This window comes from Rhopilema esculentum, chromosome 19 (assembly GCF_057945365.1).
Source record: "Rhopilema esculentum isolate cy_ngs chromosome 19, ASM5794536v1, whole genome shotgun sequence".
In the NCBI taxonomy this organism is placed as follows: domain Eukaryota; kingdom Metazoa; phylum Cnidaria; class Scyphozoa; order Rhizostomeae; family Rhizostomatidae; genus Rhopilema; species Rhopilema esculentum.
This window is the reverse complement of record NC_142833.1, coordinates 7,604,301-7,625,025: the sequence shown is the minus strand read 5'-3', so window position 1 is coordinate 7,625,025 and position 20,725 is coordinate 7,604,301. Positions and strand designations below refer to the sequence as shown.

The window sequence follows — 20,725 nt, the reverse complement described above, 5'->3', positions numbered from 1 at the left end:
ATTTGGCTCTTCAGACTGCAATTTTCATATAAATTTTTTTTTAAATCCCTACATCATTTTCACCAGTTAAAAAAGTTACTTTGTGATCGAGGACCGAAAGTCTTCTTTTCCTTTGAAGATCATTTTCGTAAAAGAAAGATTTTGTTTGTTACAGGAAATTATAATTCTATTCCCGAAGCAAGCGAATCTAATTGTATGTTATTATAAATTTTCTAAGCGGCCTTTTATCATATTTTCAGATTTGCCTGTTTTGTGATGCGAGAAGGATTTCCAGTTGATAAGCCCTCAAATTTCACTGAAGCAGTTGAGAAGAAAGTGTTTATGCACCCAGGACATACCATCAGTCTTGTCCACCATTTGATATTAGTCAACTTACTGCCAGTTGAACTTCTCTATATAATAAAAGGAGGAGCAAAACGAGAAAGGATCAAGTCAGGAAAATCAGTGCCACTGCACAATGTAAATACGCTTTTTCTCAGGTCATAATCATTGTTTTATTGCAGTCTGTTGCACAGTTGCCAATGTCATGAACATTGTGTAACACCAGTGACGTAAGAGCCGGGGACATGTCTATCCCGACTTTTGGACCAACTCCCCTCTTCTGAGAAGTGCCTCCTTTTTAAAACTTTTAGGAAACAGGTATCTTCGTGAAATTGTGAAAAAGGAGCATTTGTAATTGTCCTCTGCGTGTTGGCAATTTTTAGCAAAAACCTCCCAAATTTCAAATATGTGTATTTTTAAACAAATTTGTGCTTCTGATAAAAGATAAGATTGAATTATTTTATATAAGGTTTATTCGGTATTTTCTTTCGATTGCAAGTGAAAGCAACCTCTATTTAATAATAACGTTTGACCCCTGAATAACCCTATGCACCTTTTAAATAGAAACGAAGAAGAGTCTGACTCTCAAAAAGGTAGTCTCTGACATATTTCTTTCCAACATTGATAAAAATTTAACAATCTTTGAAGTGTAAATATCTGATTTAAATTTTTCTAATATCATCATTTTGTGATATCACATTTACAATCTACTGTCATTTTCTTGCAATACAAATTTATCGTATATCAAAGCAGCCCTGCATACTGAAATAATGTTTTGCTACCTCTCCTCCAAGGTCGATGCAAGAAACACCTTTGAAATTGGCTTTTCATTTGAAAGCCACACGAGGTTCGAATACGTAAGGATTTCAACGAGGTACCGAATTGACCCAGCTGTCATTCCAGTGAAGCTTCTTGACGTTCAAGGCAGACCAATCATACTGAATTTGAAAATTGAACACGAAATGAGTTCTGCTAAGGTACAGTCTTGTTTAGTTTAATTACTCATAGTTCCATATTTTCAATGAATTCTTTAGTTTTCATCATTGACTTAGAAATCGGTTTTAATCATCCTACTAAGTGAAAAGCAGACTTATCCAAGTTACAACTAAGTCAGAAAAGCTAGAATCAGACAGAAAGATCTCATGTTACCTGAAAATCAGTCCAGCTTAGTCATGTTTACTTCAGCACTGTTACATAGTTTTTATAAGATCCCCGTATTTCCCGGAAGGAAAGGAAAACGCGAAAAACATACCTCTACTGGCATGTTTCTCTTCTAATGTTTGATGACGTGTGACATTTATACGATTAGTGAGTAAGTCGTTTTTTTTCGTGTTCTTGACACAATTTTTTGTTCGTGTCCTATTCCCTCCAAACGTTGACCATCACTCTCCACTTTTCCAGATATCTGTATACTCGCCTTATTGGTTGGTGAACAAGACTGGCATCCCACTTGTTTTCAGGAGAGAAGGGGAAACGGTGGAGGCGGCTGGGCAGTTTGAGGAACACGAGAAAGCACGAAGTTTGACACCGTTACTATTCTCATACGTCGATGAAGAGTCAATGTTTAGATGCCAGATGAGGGTTGGTAGAGACATGTACCAAGGACCACTATGGTACGCATGGTTTGTCACATAGTGTATTCTCATTGCAGTTCACATCTGTTGAAAACTGTCCCGTTAATGGGGACACCTTTATTTTTTGCACCTTTATTCATGCAGTTTCCAATAAACGACACTTAAAAATCGTATTATTCACGAGGCTTTGCAGTGGATGAGGCTTTGCAAGATATCAGAAACAGTTTTGCTTTAAGGAGAATTAGTATTCTTTGGTATTGATAGGTTATCAGACCCGTCTTAGTTTAAATTGTATGCAGGTTTTCCACCACTTGAGCTATTCAGGACCTGCCTTTCATCTTACTTTGACTTGTTGATCCACATCGCATTTAACTAAGGTACGGATTCAAATGTGATAGGAGAAAGTAGGATAGGAGACAATGGATCCGATCTATTTTAGACGGCTAATAACGTGCATTTTGGAAATACTATATTTACTTGATTTTTTAATTATTTTCGAAACATTTTTCATCTGAAGCTCATGAAAGATTACTCTTTCTTATTACGAGAAACTCGATAACTCTTTCTGAAGAAAGAAAGATAACTCTTTCTTATTATTCTAAGCAGCCTATTGGTTTTTATTCAGGTGTCACTCATTTTCATTGGAAAGTGTCCGCGACCACCGGACACTCTATGTTCGACAAGGAGGGAACAAACCAGAAATGTGAGTTATCCTCCATTGTTTTCCTTGTATGATTATGTAGCCAACCATAACTGTCATTTACAAGTGCTTATTTCCTATAAAATATTACTTGAAATAGGCTAGATGATGCATAATTTACCTTTGAGAATAATTTTCTCAATTTAATTTTTTTAATGAAAAGACTTTACCTAAATTTTATCTTATGTTCTCGACGATTTTCTCCGTTTTGTGATCTTGCACTTTCTGAATAAAGCATTATGTCACTATCTTACAGAACCTTTGACATTGGTATAAACTCGGTGTTTGGCCAGGGTCAATTGTCTTGCACAAGAATTGTCTCATTCGTCACCAAATTCCAGTTAGAAAATCGATCAAGATATTCGCTTGCCTTTGCGCAAAGACACATGGTAAAGGGAGAGGTAAGTGACGTTATGAACCAAGTCTCTGTGAATAAAGAAATAAAAAGGTACCAAGCAATTCTTGTCTTGTGATCTCTGTTTAATAGAATACTTGGTGCATTAGATTCAAAGATTATCCCGACAACGGCCAGTGAGAGCAAATATCTATGTCTTCTTTGCCCCTGTCCAACCTTGAAAACAAAGTTCTACACAAAATGTCGGTCACAACATTCGGGCAGGATACAAGGAATAATATTTCATCCAGGCGTCAAGTAAACTGAAGTTACTTTTTCGAAATCTTGCAACCGAAATGAATTCATTTTTGCAGATATATATTTGGCCCTTGGTTTTCTTTCTCTGCCATCAAAGCCTTGCACGAGGTGTTTCTAGACAACATATTTCCGAGGGGTATAACACCGTGCTTCTGTTTCAGGGTACTGTAAGCCCAGATGGTTGCGTTGTAAGCTTGCCAGGAGCCATAACTCTGTTTCATTGGCCAAGGTCTGATTTCGACCCTTTATTGTGTGTGAGGTTTGTATTATTTAGAGAGAAATTATCTTTGAAAACCTAGAAGTTATATTTGTTTTGGTTTCGACGCTTCTTTGGCTGCATACTACTCAGCATGGAAGAGTTTGAAATACTACTGTTCTTGCTTTTTTGTCACTCTTCATATGATATCAAACCATCCCCCAAGAACATTAACAGTACATTGCTTTACTGACAAACTTTTTGAATGTAAAAGAGCCTAAGAAATTCCATGCCAATTGTTTTCTTACGTCATATTTTATAGATTTGGTAGTGCCTTTTCCTTTGATAATAGCGCAGCAACAGCCAACCTTTTTGTTAAGAAGATATTACTAGATCAATGTAAATGACGAAAAAAAAATTCAAAACATTAATGCTACGCCCTACGTCTTAATTATGCTCTGTGTTTACAAAAGCAACTACTACAATACGCCATCAGTTATTCCATTACATCAAATACAGCTCTTTTTCAATTTAATTTTTACTCCCTTTTCCATGTTATAACTTCATAATTAGTAATTTCTTTTTATTTTCCAATGAGAACTTCACCAATGTATAACTTTATCATGATTTTATCATAAAATCATTTGCTTTGGTTATAAAATTCACAAGTTCCTCTTTTTAGTTTGAAAAGACCCATCACCATTTAGTATTTACCTGTACGCTCTTTAGCAATAGTGGAAACTGAATGTTCCTTCTTTACTTTAGGCTGCACGATATTGATCATTGTTACTGGTCAGGGGGATTCAAAATTGACAAGGAATGCTCGTTTCATGTGAACATGAGGTATGTTGTATAAGCCAGCTCATTAAATTTCATTGCTTTATATACGTGGCTCTGCCAAAGTGACCTCACTTTTCATCTTGCCAAGAAGTGTTTTATGTTTGTGTATCGAACGCACAAGAAACAGTAAGCGCACAAGAATCATCAAATTGTCTTGCACTTAATATGCGTGAATCCTGATAGACCATAGTATTCCAAGATAGCAAGATTTTAAAAATACTATACATAGCTAATCCAAAATCTTGTATAAGTTTTTCAGCACCATTTGCCCATACTGGCCGACATCTATTGATTTGACAAGTCCTTTGTTCTATTCTAGCAATGGAAAAAGATTTTAAGATGTACAATGCCTAGAATATATCAGAGGCTATCTCATTAACATGTAAAACGTTCTATGTAGAGCTGTAAACAAGGGTTTGTCCACCGTTGCTTTCCGTGGTATCAAGTATCTCTTTATTCTATACTTTAAGACTCACTACCAGTATTTAGGTATGTAAATACTTTTACGTTTCCAGATCCAGTCAAAGCGCATCTTTCATGTTCTTGAGAGTCGAGGTTGTTTTAGAGGGAGCAACATTTCACGTGATTCTTGCTGATACAGACAATCTTCCTCCTCCATTTAGAATCGATAACTTATCAAAGGTGAGGAAGCTGTTTCCTCATACCGTTATAATTCACTTTGAAAATACTGTGCAGATGAAGCGTCATTTTCAATTTTACTGCATTTTCGGGTGCAATAAGTACTGTGACAGCCTAACATGGCTTTTAACTTTTCATTTGTCATTATTTTTAACAGTACAGTCACTCGTGAACTAGATCTCGAGCTTTATCAAAGTGTAAATTTACGAGGCTGTTTTAGACTTAGTAAACGTTAAAAAAGCTGTTCTCAGGCTGTTCTAATGAAATAAGAGTACGATAGACTGAGACTTGCTCTATTCTTTTTCGCAAGAGTTCACACTGCTCCTCAGAGCTGTTGGCATTGGATTGCAAAAAAATAATGTTTGTACTATTGTTAAATGTTAAGAATGCCTGAAAAACAGAACTGTGCAGTGTGCAACTGTATTTAGCTTTGTATGCGATTATACGATTTCAACTTTTCGTGAAGTCTTGAAAGTCTAGCATGTCTAACGGCCTCCTCAGACGCTGCTATTTTCAATTAACTGTACTTTATCGGCTCATTACTACCCTCAGTGTTAATAACGACCTTTTTGATTTTCTTATTCAGGTAGAAGTGACATTCTGGCAAAGCAAAAACACTGATCGGTCTCAGCGATGCATTCTTAAGCCGAAACATAGTGGTAAGAAAAATCTTTCCTAAAAGCAAGATAGGGAGTTGTTATTTTGAAAGAGGCTGTCAGTGATTCTCGTGTCGAATCTCCTGAGAAGTTTGCGTTTTTTGCCTTTCTCAATTGAAGCAGTCAAATTGCAAATGTCTTTTACTGTTGACAGTAATTTATAGTTGTATGAAACCAAGACACCAACAATTCGTAGCGAAGCCTAGCTACCATTAACTATCAATTTGTGAAAACAGTCAATGCCATGAAGTAATCTGCTTACCTCATTATCGCATTTTCCTTGGTAGATTGAGACAGAATGTTTGACCTCTACCGCAGACTGCTTTCTACTCTGTTCTTTAGGCATTTAGATTCTGTTCTATAGTAAAATTATATTTGATTTTACGCACGTTGTTACCCTCTTTGAGTTTAGGTGGATCGTTTATACTCGTGTTCCATAACATGTGCACCTTTCTGGTGTTTGTTTAAACACAGAGACTAACTGAGTAGTTAGATTGTGTTAGTTATCGCATTTGGCTTGAGTTGGCTGTTGTGGCAACATTTTAAGTTTTTCTGTGTATGGTAATGTAGCACCAAGACTAAATTTATTAATTATTATTGTCATTACCCTCTTACGTTGGTCAGGTGTCAAAGCATTGTTGGCTAGCTGCAGATCAGCTTCACTTTTTCCCTCAAAGAGCAGATCATAATCGTATATTCTCCTCTTCTAAATCTCAGTTTCTCGTTTAACTACTCCCATTTTTACGAATTCTATAATTCTTGTTTCTGCACAGTGCCATATGCGTTAGACGAACCCTCGTTTAATGCAACACTGGCGATGAGTGTATATGGGGAAATGTCAGACAACTACGATATGATGACTCTGAATCGAGACCTGCCTCGTTTGTATTATCAAAATGCGATTTACATTGCACTTGGAAGCACATTCAGTCCGTAAGTAGACTTTACCCTCAGTCGTTTTCTTGGCAGATCTCCATGTTTTAGCTAGGTATCAAAACTTGGCTTTCACAAAATCTATGTAATATTAAACATTGTTAGGATTAGTTATTGAGTATACAATTCATCTATAGAACTTGAAATTTATTGTGCCAATGTTGATCAGGGATTCTGGCAAATGTTTGAAATTGGGGAGACGGAAAATTTAAGTCTTTAACAAAGTCATCTTGCAAAACAAATACTTGGAGTTGGTATTTTTTACTCTAAATAGTAAGCATCAAAACTCGCAAATATTGAGAATCTACCAGTTCAATGTCCATAAGAATAATAGGCCAGGGTATAGCAGACCTTGTATTCCATTCAACCTTCATGTTTTTGAAGTATGCTTATGTTGATGTTTATGATAGCTTCATTTATGTAAGTCACATTCTGCAATCGCCAAATGTCTTCAATCGTTTCCGGATGCTAGGTATGACTGCATGACAGACAACTGTAACCATGGAGCTTTCATCAGCTTAGAGCCAGCCTACAAAGACAGACAGCTTGTACTCGATGTAGTCGAAGGACAAAAAGTTGTTCTTAGTCGCAAGGTAATTTGCTTCAAATTGACTATGAAGTTGCTGTCTGTTCTTGAAATGCTCAATGTGTTTTACTGTAGCCCGGTCTTTATGTAGCTGGTTCGTAGAATCGTTGAAATTTTGGATACAATCATGTTATACGACTTCACATAGCGAGGGCAATAGTGCTAAAAGAAGAACATAGCACAAAGCAATGAATTACCTCAATGTTGCTGAGGCATCGGGCCTAGATTTCACTTCCTTGGAAATCTCATATTGTTCCCCACAAAATGTTAATTTTGTTGCTGCAGTACATTAAGCAAGAATAACATTTCGTTGATCGTTTGTCCAATTCTGCTTATTTTGGATTTAGATAATAAAAAATGCTACACCTTTTCACCGAAATGAAAACTTTCAAGGTATTTTAAACGATTTTTTAGGTGGCCAAGTCCGATTGAAATCCAAGTAGAGAACCTTCTTAATTAACTTTTTCGAAAAAATTGCTTTGAATATAAAAATGTTAATTACAAATACCTTATAAGTGCACTAAATGTAGCTCTTGCTGTACCTTAAGCGCTAAGCTGTCTCTTGCTGAATAACTCCCTACCCCTTCACTGGACACGCAATAGAATTTCATAAAATTTCAGTCTTTCTTTTTTTATCTTAACGTAAGGTTTTGCACAAACGATCTCAGTTGTGGCGAATGAACGCAAAAGGTCAGCTTTTACACGTTGGTTCCTCGTCACCGTTTGATCCACGGCAGACGTCACCTAAGGGAAAGTGCTCTCTAGTTTTGGACATAGCTGGAAACTATTCGGAAAATCGAGGCTTTGCTCCATTAGTCCTTGCAAGATCAGATCCGAGGCGAGAAATGACTCAGACATGGAATTTTGAGGTAGGGGCTATTCAATTTTCGTAAAAATCTCTCCCCGGCTAGAATAAAAATCTTCACTCTCGAACGATTAGAAGTAAGTTGTTAATAAAAAAACGATATTTGAGGTAAAAATTTCTTTATTAAAGGATACAGCGAAGCTTGTAAATGTTATCTTGTTGATCAAGTCCATTTTTGTTGCAAGCATTAACTAAGCAAGTTAAATCTATTAAATTAAGTAATTAGCTGTGTAAATAGGAATGATCATTGAGTTAAGTAATAAAAATGGTGTTATTTACAGTAATATAGTTTATCGAGTAATATTACCAAACAGTTATCTGAAAAATTTATATCAACACCAAAGCATTATTTTCGTATTGCCGTAACTACCTTGCTTTGTTGCAGGACGGTCTGCTCTGCTGCGGCCTTGTAAACATGGCTGTTAGGCCACAAGATGGCGTCAATGGTCTCCAAGAAGGTATTTACGTACTTAGTTATATTGCATACACTGCTTTATGCTGATGGGTCTCTTAATTTACGCTTGGAACAGATGACTTCTCAAAGTACATTCGTCAACCTTACTTTGTACCTTTTATCCCATTTACCGCAGTCTTATCAATGCCTTCACACTTTCAAGGCGATATTTCTGTGATGATTCTGGTTAATATTTCATCTAGGTATAATTTGCTATCCCGGTCGCTCTGTCGCATATTTTGTATATAAAACGAAGAAAAAAGAGATCAGTTGTTTGGTGCAATCGCTCTTGCTCGTTTAGCCGAACTAATTGTTCAGTTTGTATCATGATAATACTGATATCATTGCATTAATCCTTGACTCTTTCTTGTGTTTTATGGGCTATTTTATGTTTTTAACTGCTAACAGGAAACCTAGCTGTGCTTGCACCACTAAGAAGACCTTCTGGGGGAAAATGGCCGGCTGACAACTGCCTTTGTAAACACAAATTGCGTCCTGGCTCTGGTGCTCTTGTTGTCCGAGTTACGACCGATGGGCCTACCCGGGTCGTCAGAATAACGGATGCCTGTGACGAAATGGTGAGATATCTTCTAGTGTCACTTTGAGGAGGGTCGCCCTTCAGCCAAGGCTGGTTCACAAGGGACCCTCCACAGCAAGAAATAAAACATCGTGATTTCTGTAAACAGTTTTTTGGCGGTAGAGAACTTGAAAATGGCTTTGAAAAAAGCAAACATTGTACAACATCGTGATTTCTGTTCAGTTATAAAATATCGTTTAGGTTAAATCTCTTTAAGGTTTTCCATGTCTCTCAAAACATTTTTTCTACGTTTGGCCTAAAAATGTGCTATCAAGTATGCTCTTTGATGACTTTTTTCATTAAGTGATAAGATGAAGTTTAGCAGCAGTCTTGAGCCGTGTTAAACACTTGCAGATGATTTCTCAATCAATCATCTAAGTGATCCCGCCTTATAGTCAACCATATTAGCTTTAATATTCATTCGCTTATGCTTTGAAAGATTCTTGGTCTGTCCGTCCTTTTATACTTATTTTTTCTTGCGTTAAGCAACAAGGCTGGGACTAAACTCCTATAGATGGATGTAACAAGTTAAGAAACATCAAAATAGAAACTTTTGTGCTTTATTTTCTAGGCTAGTGATACAGAACAGGACTGGACGTTGGTAGAGAAGAGAGGCGGCGCTTCCAAATTCTTTACCCTCTCTGCACAAACATCTCCCTATGATTCAGAGTTGCAGGTAGGACAAAGTTTTCAGCTTAATCGAACCTACTTTTAAATCAGATTCTAGACATTCTAATAACTTTCTTCCTTGCAGTTTTCTCTTTCCCTCTTTCAGTATTCAACTCATAGGAAATCCCCGTGTAGTTGCTATCTTGCTAAAAGAGTTTGGAATATTCGCAAAACTGACAGAAGCGCAAAAAAGATTGAAATAGTCGGTCGGATAATTTTTTATGAATATAGACGGGCCTGATTTTTGCCAGCTGCCAACTTTCTTTTCTTTCTGTTATTGATATAATTTAAAAAAGTCGGGCCATGCTCATCGAGGTTGAGGTCAACTCGCCTAAAAATATTTCTTATTTGGGCTCCATTTAAAATATCTGGGATATCAAGCTAATGTCCGATTCTCAACCCACCAATACCATTTTTTGACGCACTCTCTCCCTTTCTGTGCCATTTTAAAAATCTTCTTTGAAGAGATTTGTTACAAGTTATGGTAGTCACCTTGTTATCCGTCAGCATATAGTGATTGCTGTCTCTCACTTACCAGAAAGGAATTTTCTAACATTCTATTCAATGTTCTGGGGACGTGATATCAATTTATGTTGTGAGATTATTTTTAAAAAAGCTAATTCATTTACAAACTGTTTAATGTTTTCTGAACAGATAATCAAACTTTTCTTACAGGTCAATGTAAGCTTGGCCCATGGTTTTGGATTGTCAGTTATTAACTCAATACCAGAAGAGATCGTCTTTGCTACGTTTCATAGAATCCAGTTGGATTATCTAAGCATTCATAAAAATAGATCATTAGAATTTGTGGTAGATAACATTCAGGTAAGCATTTTGCGCTTTTGTTTTTCAATCACATTTTGATATCGAAGTCTTCGATTCTAAGACATGCATTTTGCCTCGATTCTAAGACATCATTGAAGGTATTACGTCTGTTTGGAATGTTAATTCAGTTAGTTTTCTGCAAATGTAGCTGTAATTAGCTTGTATAGTCTTCGTCAACATCATGCTCATCGCATCATACACCATCATGCAATTCTCGTGATCCAATATCTACCAGGCCACCGAATAACAATGCATCGCTTTTTTGAAGCAAGTCGTGATACTTGTACATCTAAATCAGGCAGCTTGCAAAGGATTGATTCAGACAACTATTTAAAGGCAATCGACAGATGCTTAAGTGACTTAAGGTTACGGTAAACGTTTTCTGGATGAAAACATCATTTTTTCGATTTTTTCACATTCAAGTAGCCGAACTTTCAAGGCACACAATGATACCAAATTTGAAACAAACAGAAATTTTGAAAGTGGAAAAAATCCCATGTAAACGAAGGTTTCCATAATTTCTTTATCAAAACTTTTAGTTGAGGCCTGAAAATCTCTTGACCTGTTAAGCCGATTATCGTTGCTTTGCGGTTGTAGTCGCATGTCTCATTTACAATATCGCATGGCACATCCATATATCCAATGTACGGAACGTACAATTAAACAGGCTTATTGATCTTAAATCTTCAAGTGACTTGACCGGGATTACACTGTGGTTTACGAGTGTATCTTGCAAGTGCGATCAATGAAATCCCGTTTTCTCCGGACTCGAAATTCCTCTACATGCAGGTACGAAAAAGCTATTATGTACCCAAGGAACCAATCGAATGGCTCGAAAATTTGCACACGGCCAGGGCAGACGTTGGGCAAACAAAGTGTCTCAAAATTTTTTTATTTTCTCTGGTCCGCCTTTATACCCAAATACAGCTGCGGGAGGGTGGAAAAATTATTTGCCAATTTTTGACAGGGTATAGTTTCAAGAAGAGGAGGAATTTAAACAATCTGAGACATACTTTGGTAGCTTAGGACCTGCACTTCCTGCTGGTCTAAGTCAGATTTTGTTACTTCAAACGCAAGGGTACATAATAGCTTTTGAAGGTGGTACACTTTTTGACCAGTAAATTCGCATGGAAAATAACATTTAACATTATTTGCCAATAGTTTTTATCTGGCTAGATACGCCATAATCTTGTGCATCGAATGTATATAGTTTATCCAGATTCCTTGAGCCGTTTGGCCTTTTGGAAGGAAAAACCAATTTTCGTGTTCAAAACGTTTACCGTAACCTTAAAGCTATCTGTTGGTAAAAAATTTGCCCATCAATAAGTATGACACCACTCAGACGCTCATTGATTGGCCAATAGCTGAATGACAGAATTTGTAAGCTACTTCAGCATCTCGCGATTGCGTTTAAGATTAATCTGTCAACTTGTATGCCTATCGGAGGAAACTTCGTTTTTGATTGTTCTAAAACTATCGATTAATATTCCTTCAGATTGACAATCAGCTGTTTGGTAGCTCGTACCCAGTTCTGCTGTTTCCAACACCACTATCAATGAAGGGAGAGGTTGTAAAAGAAAGTCCAGCCATCGAATTCTCAGTATGTCTAGAAGAAAGTTCGTTTGCAAATGTCGATATCTATAGGGTAATGTTCATATTTGTTTTTATAGCGCTATCCTGTTGCTTGTTGAGAAGTCATTTTTTTGAGTTGCAGTAATTCTGTTTTCATTTTATTTTATGGATTAGTAATTCTGTACCTCGATTATTCGAATCTCGATTATCCGAATCTCATGTACTCAAATCCTGATTACCCGAATCTAGATTATCCGAAATTCGATTGTCAGAATCTTGATTTCACAGTCGCCACTGCCCGAATCCCGATTGCCCGAATCTTGGCTCTCTGAAACAAAACCAGAGTCATCAGTGAATTATTAAGCCAGTACTTTTCGTTTATCTAAGCTTAGATCTAGACTGCGTTCAAAATCCCCTGATGTTGAATGTGCTTTTCTATTAGATTTCGATCTGATAGCTTTCGATCTGTTTGGAGCGTAATTCACAGGTTTACGCAAATATAATTTATCCTCGTCAAACATTGCACTTATGTACTATAGGTTATAAGTGAATCGACTACTTTTCCATAGCCTTGCTTTCGATTTTACATGCCAAGCTGTTCTAGCTTTTTGGATTATAGAAAAAGTTCAGTTATGCTGCCTGGCCCAAGAATGAAATTGTCATTTCTATTTATAATACCTGTTCAGCATCTGTTTAATTTCATTTTCAATATATTGATATTTTGATAATTGCCTTCTTTATTTCTGATTCTTATTTTCTTGCTTTCCATTTCTAATCAATAAATAGATTTTCATTTGCAAAATGTTAAAAATCTTTTTCATTTGTTTTTGTGAATTTATGTTTGTGTATATTACTTCACTTGTTTGTGATAATGCTCCATGCATTTTCAGTGTCATGATGTTTTTCTGTAATTTATTATACCGAAGCAAATCGCTTTTGCTGATACATGCAATGTTTCAATTATGTATTGTCTATCCGTTGCCTTTTTAAAGTCAACTATCACCCTCATATATATTAATCTGGTTTTTGCAGAAATTTGACTTCTCTCTTCGAAAAATGACAATATTGCTAGAGGACCGAACCCTTCTCAAGTTGCTCCAGTTCTTCGGGACTGGCGATGGTTCAGAAAACGATTTAAAGTCAGAAGATTTTGACATTCATTCTAGCCAGAGGTAAGCAGTCTACTTATGTCTGTATTTATTCCAGAAATATCAATTTATGAGCTAGCTTGTCAGCATATGATGCTGTTTAACATATTTCAAATTATTAAAGTTACATCGTCCAAACATTTGGAACATTCTCAATTATTCTTTCTGATCTAGGTGCTTTGTAAGTAGAGCAGCGACCTTGCGTCGTATTTCTCTGTATTTTTATACTGCCTTTTACAGAATACTTGAAACACAAAATCGGAATACAACAGGAAAGAAAATATACCTAGAAAGATTATTTCTTGGAAGTACGGAAGCGAAAATAAGTTTGTTAACAGTTGGCAGGCTAACTCCTGATCTTCATAAAATAAAGCGGAGTCTTGGTTTTCCTATTGTCAGTCTTGAAGACGCAAATATCGAACTAAGTAAGTTATTAAACATTTAATATTTTCTTAGAGTAGTTTACTGTTATGATCTTGTTTTATCCATTAATATAATGTTCATTTTTCATTGTACTGATTTTTTAGGCGGGCTTGAATAGATTTACTTAAGTTTAAATTCATTGTCAAGCAGCATAACCAATCCGCCATTTTCTTTCACCTTAATTAAAATATGGTTACCATTAATTTGTCTTATATTCATCCCATATTTGTAAATTTGAAAATTTAGGTAGATAGATACTGTGTTACCATTTGAAAACCAGAAGCAGAATTATTGCAGTATACAGCCTGATGTGGTTTCTTTTTCAAATATTTTTAGCATTTTTCAAGAAAGAGCATTTGTTTGAGACAACTTCTGTCATCATGTACCAAGTCAAAAGGCATTACAGTGATGTGAGTATGTTATTGTGTTCCCTCGAAAAATAGCTCAACCTTCGAAAAAAGGTCGAGACGCCATTGAACCATCATGGTATCCATAATTCCCAAAGGTGGCATTTTAAAGGCCCATTATTAAGGATTATCAAACGACCCCCAATTTAGGATTTAGGGAATATTTTACGAACATTTTGAAAACCTAGCCTTTATTCTTTATATCGTGTTTTGAATCTCTTTTCAGATTAAAAAAGCCTCGCATTTAACCCAATACAAGGTTGGCCGCGAAATTTCATTTGAAAAAAAAACTGCGGCTTATTTTTGAAGAAAAATAGTATACATGACCTTACCATTCCTACGTCAGGCTACCAAGAGGAACTAAAACTCTATTTCCTATGTTTTGTTGCTTGTATTTCTTATAGACTCTAGAAAGAAAGAAAATAGTTTTCAAACGCTTAGGATAATGAATTCCTTAAGCTGTTGCAGACAATTTCAAAAGTCTGCATGCATGCCCTAGGCCAGGGCTGTATAATAAAAAAACAGTTTTTAATTTAAGAATTGCAATAATTGATATTTTCAATATTTTGAATTTTTGAATTTATCTTCTGGCAGGTTGTACGTGGTCAAGCTGCGAGTGTCCTTGGCTCGTTGGATATACTCGGAAATCCAATGGGCCTAATTCATGATGTTTCAACTGGCATGGAAGGCCTTGTCAAGCGAGGCAACTTGGGTGGCCTGTTGGTTAACGTGGCTCATGGTCTATCAGATACAGCTGCTAAGGTATTTGCCTGTAATTTGAATCTTTTGGGCCTTGCTTTAGTAAAACTGATTTCCACGGGAGATTAAATACCCTTTTCTCGAAACGGTATCCCCATTGTTAAGAAGTCATGACCTCTGTTTATTAGAGAGCCTTGGCTATGTTGCTAAAGTTTCAGTTGATATCTCACTGCCATTCACAAACATTTCTTTAGTTCATCAATGTAGCCCACATCTTCATTGCGTCTAATTGGTTACCTGTTTCTTATGAAACGTATTTAACCTGATGTCCTTAGCTGCCGAATCGTTTAATTCTATGAATTGTGTACTTCTTTTGTTAAAAAGTGATATTTTTTTCAGATGACCGGCTCGATCGCTGATGGCTTGTGGTCCGCTTCGATGGACAGTCGACTTCAAGAATCCCGAGGGGTAATGCGTGCGGAACGCGGGAGTAGTAGCAGTGACCATCTATTAGCTGGTATCAAAGGTCTCGGGATGGGTGTTATTGGTGGACTGACAAGTATGGTCACTCAGCCTATTGAAGGTGCAAGCAGAAAGGGAGTTCAGGTAAACATTCCTTCTTTTTGCGGACATAGTGACTGTGGATATACAACATTTTTGTTTGATGTCATAGTAGCAGGAGAGCGTTCCCTGGCCCTAGGTGACCTGTAATTCGTTAATATATTCCAAAAGCTCCATGGTATGCATGACACGCATTTAATAGCATTGCTCTATCCAGACTCGCCAGTTTCACTCTTTTTCTGATTGTAAACATAAATTGCGCGAAAGACAATCATATTTTAGCGGTTTATTGCGCGAATGATGCTTACTTCATGACTTTTTAAATTGTATTTTCTGCAAGATACGTATCTAGAAAGTATAAACTAAAGAAAATGTCGTTTGCATTTTGCTCCATTCGTTTTTATTTAATCACTGACTCATTTTAAAGCAGTTTGACTCCGTTCTAGGGTTTCTTCACGGGCATCGGCAAAGGACTCGTTGGCACGGTAGCCAAACCGGCTGCTGGTGTTCTTGACCTCGCTTCAGGTGCAGCTGCTGCAGTACGAGGTTCAGCCAGGGGGAGACAGTATGCACCAAAACCAGTGCGACTAAAACGCAATTGCTTTGATGCCGGAGGGGTTCTGCCTGGGTTTTCTAAAAGCATGGCAGAAGGACAGGATGTTCTTCTGAAGCTAAATGAATGTGATATTACTGAAAGGTTTGATGTTTACATGTATTTCTTAAAAAAATTCCTGCACCTAACTTCGATTTTTTTAATAGATATTGGCTTATCAATGGAATTTTTCAGATTCTTAATCACAATATCTTATAATCACTTTTCTGAATGATTCTGTATCGACGATCCCGTTTACATTTTAAAGTCTTTATTAAGTCTTTTTGCAACTTCATTTTGTTGTAAAATAACTGTAAATTTTTAGTTTGTTTCATTCAATAATAATAATAATAATGGAAACATTTCATTTTCAATTCAACTTAAACTACAATTACAAATCTCACTATTACAAGGTAATTTGCAATTGGCTAGCCTGGTTTTACAAGAAAAAACTATAACAATCGTAAGGTAAAAGGAAAAACTGAGAAAAATAAAACAACCAAAATTAAAACGGATGTAATTCCGGATTTGTCCATGGTTTATTTTTGCAACAAAATATGTAGTACGTAGTACGAATGGCAATGTTGGAAAGTTTAGAGATGAGATACCGTTTTTGTTGTTGATCGATGGAGAGAGAGTCACACATTTTGAAGAAAGAGATGCAGGAATTGCCAAAGATGCCAAGAGAGCTCATAGAAAGATTCACAAAAGAGACACATTTGAACTTTCGCTGTAAGTCAGATAGGAGAGGAGCATACTTGCTGTGTTTTCTTGTAATAATAATAATAATAATAATAATAATAATAATAATAATATCATATTTATACAGGTTAACTTTGGTCAGCAACAACGTGCTGTTATCAATAAAGGACCTGTCTAAAATATACATGGATTACCGAAATAAAAATTAAATACATTATGAAAATGAAATCTTAAAAGTCGAAGTTAAAATTTTTACAAAAAGTCCTAAATCTTAGAATTGAAGTTTCACACTTCATGAGATATTATAGATTAATAAAAAAGGTTTTATTGTAACTATAACAACAGTTACATTAAATCCGTAAAGCAAAAATAAACGCATTCCTAGGACACTGAGATTAACCGTGATAGATTTCCAGCCCAGTGCCCTAAGGAGAAAATTTTAAATCAACAATAGAGACTGACGAACCTTGTTACTTTTTAATACATTGTAGAGTTAGTTGTTTCTCAAAGACCATTTTAAAGAAACATATGTAAAGACAGCGAATCTTTAAATTTATAAGTAAAGAAAAAGAGAAGGCAGGGGAAAAATCAGAAGAAAAATTTATGGCATTTTCATCTTTTCAAGTTGATATTGTTGAAGAATATTACCAACTGTAATGATCATCATTGTAGTAACATATTTGTTACATTTATATGGTTTTGATTTCTCATCTTGACGCCATTGAAGGCCAAAAATTTTGTTCACTTCGTATAAACCCCTTCGGAAAGCTTCTCAAAAGAGAACCCACTTCTGCAAACCCCAGTTCTTCCACCTGTACTTAGGTATTTGATGACAGAAAGCTCTGTGTCACCAACAACCAGTTGAAAAGCCGATTAAACTACAACATCGTTATTTCTTTCCTCGAGATCTTTTCTACCGATATTCTAAGGCTCAATTCGAGACTTCAACTGCTTACAGACGAAAATACAGAATTCAACGCCCGGTTCCCCTGCTGCAAAGTTTTAAATGAGCAGAAGATGACCTGTGAATTGTTCTGTTGGCAAATGGGCCTGGGATTGACAGATTTTTTAAATTGACTGCTTTTTGGCTTCTAGTGCCAGTCCCTTTTGTTTTCTTCAGATTTTATCAAGATTTTTCACCCCATGCAGAACCCTAGGGCAGGGGAAGAGGCAGTGTGGCTCAAACTATCGATTTTCCTTGCTTCATTGGCCGATCCAGGCTTAACAATTTCTCTTTTCTTTTCTGCTATTTTAAAGTTATAGTGTCATCACTTTTGTCCAGCTTCAATCGATTTCTATTTTACTTTCCAGGTTTGTTGCATCAGAATTGGTTCGCAGTGATAAGGATGACAGGATGAGGTCCATAATAACTACAGATGGAGTTTACTTTGTCAAGGCCAAGGGTCCACCATCCCCAGATTCTGTTGTCTTACATTTAGAATTCTCTGAATTGTTCACTGCGCAGCCCAAGATAGAGAAAGGAAGTAAGCACGTCTTTAACGAGAGGTTATCCTAATACAAGCAGAATAAATTTCTGTCAATATTTTTTCTTGCTTAGGCTAACTTTTGATACGTTTTATACAATACTTGTACTTGACAAAGATAGAAATTTGTTTGCTGTTATTTTAATCTAAGTTGTTGTGTCTTTAAAACATTCTCATTGTTCAGCCGGACAGCATGCAATAAGTTGCTCCAGTACAATGCTGATATTTTCTGCCATTACAATGAACTCCTTTCTCAATTTGTAATTGGTGCTAGGGCTAGAGATTCTACTTGACAGGTGTTTAGGCATGTTATTTAAATGTAGTAGGCCCTTCACATATGAAAAAAGAGGCTCTGTTTTAAGTTTCGCACTTGGTTGAATTTCATGCCAATCGCTAGGAAATAATTTGTTTTTATTGCAATGGGCAAACCTTGATCTTGAGGCCAAAATAAAGATACCCCCTCTTAAACCAATTATTAACTTTTTAAGAGAAAGTCCTCATGTTTCTAACTTAATGGGACTGCTAGCTGTCACCCACTTTGCCTTTATTTGGAAAGTTGAATCCCCTGTCTATTACCCACTCAGTAGGCAAATTCACCTCACACTCTGAACCTGGGTTGTAATTTTTTTCCTGGGAAAATTCTCCAAATGGCAAATTTTCTCAACCCCGGAAAAGTTGAGGTATTCATACTGAATAAATTAAGAGGTATAAAAATTTTTGAACTGATAATTGACAAAGCAGAATCTTACTCTTCATTTGGAATTTGATATGAATGAAAACCAAATTTTCAACACAAATCAAATCTCAACCCAGAGAGTGAAACTCACAGCAAGCTGACTTCTCTCATGTGAAGGGCCCTTAAAACTTCTTATCAGACCTATTATTTCTAATCTAATCAGATATGATGATTTTAGTCAATTTTTGTTGCAGGTCCTGAAATGTTTGTTGAGTTGATAATGCGTAGAGAAAGTAATGGGGAATTTTTACCAAGCCGCAATCCTGATAAAAGACCAAGGGTACGCTGTGATTCAAAGCATATTGCAGAGAAGGTAATTACTCTTTGTTAGCTTCTCAATTCATGACTGTGCGAATATTTCCACACCTTGGCTATTGCTTTAAAAATATTCAAGATAGAAACAGCCAAGCGTTACTCTGTAGAAAATTTGTCAAGGGAATGAGGAAACCCACTGTTGAAATTATCAGACAATATCACTAGAAACAGAATGGTTCAGGGGAGACCCTATTAATCAGAAAACAACAAATGTGCTGAGGGCATACATCACATGACCATAAGCGTATGTGGATACCTCAAATTTACAGACTAAAGTATTATTTTGTCAGAAACTTTTTATTTGACCACCAAAAATGAAATCTTCAAATAGGTTTCAAAATCCCCCTTCTTTTGTTAATTATTCACAAAAAAGTAATTGTTTCTTTGAAGTGAAGAATTTTATCTTTTGGCAACATTTGTTATTAATGTTCATGGCATGACAAAAAATGCTTCAAATTTTAATACTAGCAAGGAGTGACACTTCTTGTTTTTTGCTTCTAGGTTACTGATAAAATCAATTACATGAAGAGTTTATATGCAGAGAAACAGCTGACTGTTTTAAATGAAAAAAATGAGCGAACATAGAATTTAATCTAATCTTAAATTTTTGACACAGCAAGTATTTGTTGTTGCATTCTGAAAGCTTATTTTTTAGCAAAGTTCAAATGCTTTTTAAAAGTGAATAAAATAGCTTGGCCTAAAACTCTTGTTTTGAATAACATTGAGCAATAGCAAATATTAAAAAAAGCATGCGCATGCTTTGAGGTTTTTGTCATGGAACTGTCAACATGGTATTTCCATACCTTATACGATGCTGTCCCCAGTTATAATGCATTATATAATCCTTATTACCCCTTCTATTACATCTGTGTATATCTATATTAAGTGAAATAATTGGTGTACATTCATGGCAATTGCAATATTTATATGCCTTTAGGATATTTTAAAATTTTATAAAATTTTGTGCTTAGTAGGATAAATGTAATATGAGATTTGTTCAGCTTTTCTTTAAAACTTGAGAGTGCTTCAGTATAAAATTTTATGAAAATTCAAGAAGTTTATAGCAGTGCTGAATTTGAGAGGTTATTTTTAAACACAACTTGTTTAATAAAATGCAAGTATAAACTTGAAATAACTGTTGACAACTCAATTTTTAAGTTCCTGTTCCATTGATTTGTGCTTTGATTGCACCTTGTAACTATCTATTTCATCAAATCAAAATTTAAATAAATACAATTTCCTAAGATGCATTATACAGACTTTCTGAGTTGCATAACATTGTCATCTTAGAGAACTGAGGATTGGTATTAATTAATGTTTTGCAAACCTCGTGTTATAAGACAGTAACTTAACACAAATTTTTACACTCCTAACATTCTGATAAGATATTTAAATTGGAGAAAATTTATGGCTTTCTTTGTTTTACGACTTGGCCTTAAACTTTTCAATTAAAAGAGGAATAAAAATGCATTATTTGAATAAATATTTACTTTTAAACTTTTAAATAGTATGTTACTATTCTCAATGACCATGCAATCATGGGTCATTTTTCGCATTTGTCATGTGTTTATTTAATTTTTCAACTGTAATTCATCTCTT

The 20,725-nt window shown here is 35.7% G+C and overlaps 1 protein-coding gene across 3 annotated transcripts in view; it reads left to right on the top strand.

The window, feature by feature from the left end:
• LOC148957957 (intermembrane lipid transfer protein VPS13D-like) overlaps nucleotides 1-20,668 on the top strand; it is a 54,225-nt gene extending 33,557 nt beyond the window's left edge. For 2 of the 3 annotated variants that reach the window (XM_089113912.1, XM_089113911.1), the window contains exons 46-71: nucleotides 240-459; nucleotides 1,116-1,298; nucleotides 1,723-1,934; nucleotides 2,521-2,598; nucleotides 2,852-2,996; nucleotides 3,409-3,506; nucleotides 4,209-4,286; nucleotides 4,799-4,925; nucleotides 5,509-5,581; nucleotides 6,352-6,511; nucleotides 6,984-7,104; nucleotides 7,745-7,966; nucleotides 8,348-8,420; nucleotides 8,825-8,994; nucleotides 9,565-9,669; nucleotides 10,338-10,487; nucleotides 11,983-12,132; nucleotides 13,092-13,231; nucleotides 13,448-13,632; nucleotides 13,967-14,040; nucleotides 14,632-14,799; nucleotides 15,136-15,342; nucleotides 15,744-15,994; nucleotides 17,903-18,075; nucleotides 19,006-19,124; nucleotides 19,628-20,667. In XM_089113912.1, the coding sequence (XP_088970038.1) occupies nucleotides 240-459; nucleotides 1,116-1,298; nucleotides 1,723-1,934; nucleotides 2,521-2,598; nucleotides 2,852-2,996; nucleotides 3,409-3,506; nucleotides 4,209-4,286; nucleotides 4,799-4,925; nucleotides 5,509-5,581; nucleotides 6,352-6,511; nucleotides 6,984-7,104; nucleotides 7,745-7,966; nucleotides 8,348-8,420; nucleotides 8,825-8,994; nucleotides 9,565-9,669; nucleotides 10,338-10,487; nucleotides 11,983-12,132; nucleotides 13,092-13,231; nucleotides 13,448-13,632; nucleotides 13,967-14,040; nucleotides 14,632-14,799; nucleotides 15,136-15,342; nucleotides 15,744-15,994; nucleotides 17,903-18,075; nucleotides 19,006-19,124; nucleotides 19,628-19,711 (3,766 nt within the window). In that variant the 3' untranslated portion in view covers nucleotides 19,712-20,667. Of the gene's footprint in view, nucleotides 1-239; nucleotides 460-1,115; nucleotides 1,299-1,722; nucleotides 1,935-2,520; nucleotides 2,599-2,851; nucleotides 2,997-3,408; nucleotides 3,507-4,208; nucleotides 4,287-4,798; nucleotides 4,926-5,508; nucleotides 5,582-6,351; nucleotides 6,512-6,983; nucleotides 7,105-7,744; nucleotides 7,967-8,347; nucleotides 8,421-8,824; nucleotides 8,995-9,564; nucleotides 9,670-10,337; nucleotides 10,488-11,982; nucleotides 12,133-13,091; nucleotides 13,232-13,447; nucleotides 13,633-13,966; nucleotides 14,041-14,631; nucleotides 14,800-15,135; nucleotides 15,343-15,743; nucleotides 15,995-17,902; nucleotides 18,076-19,005; nucleotides 19,125-19,627 lie in introns of all 3 variants that reach the window. The other variant, XM_089113913.1, reaches the window with a different exon arrangement.
• Nucleotides 20,669-20,725: the final 57 nt, after the last annotated feature.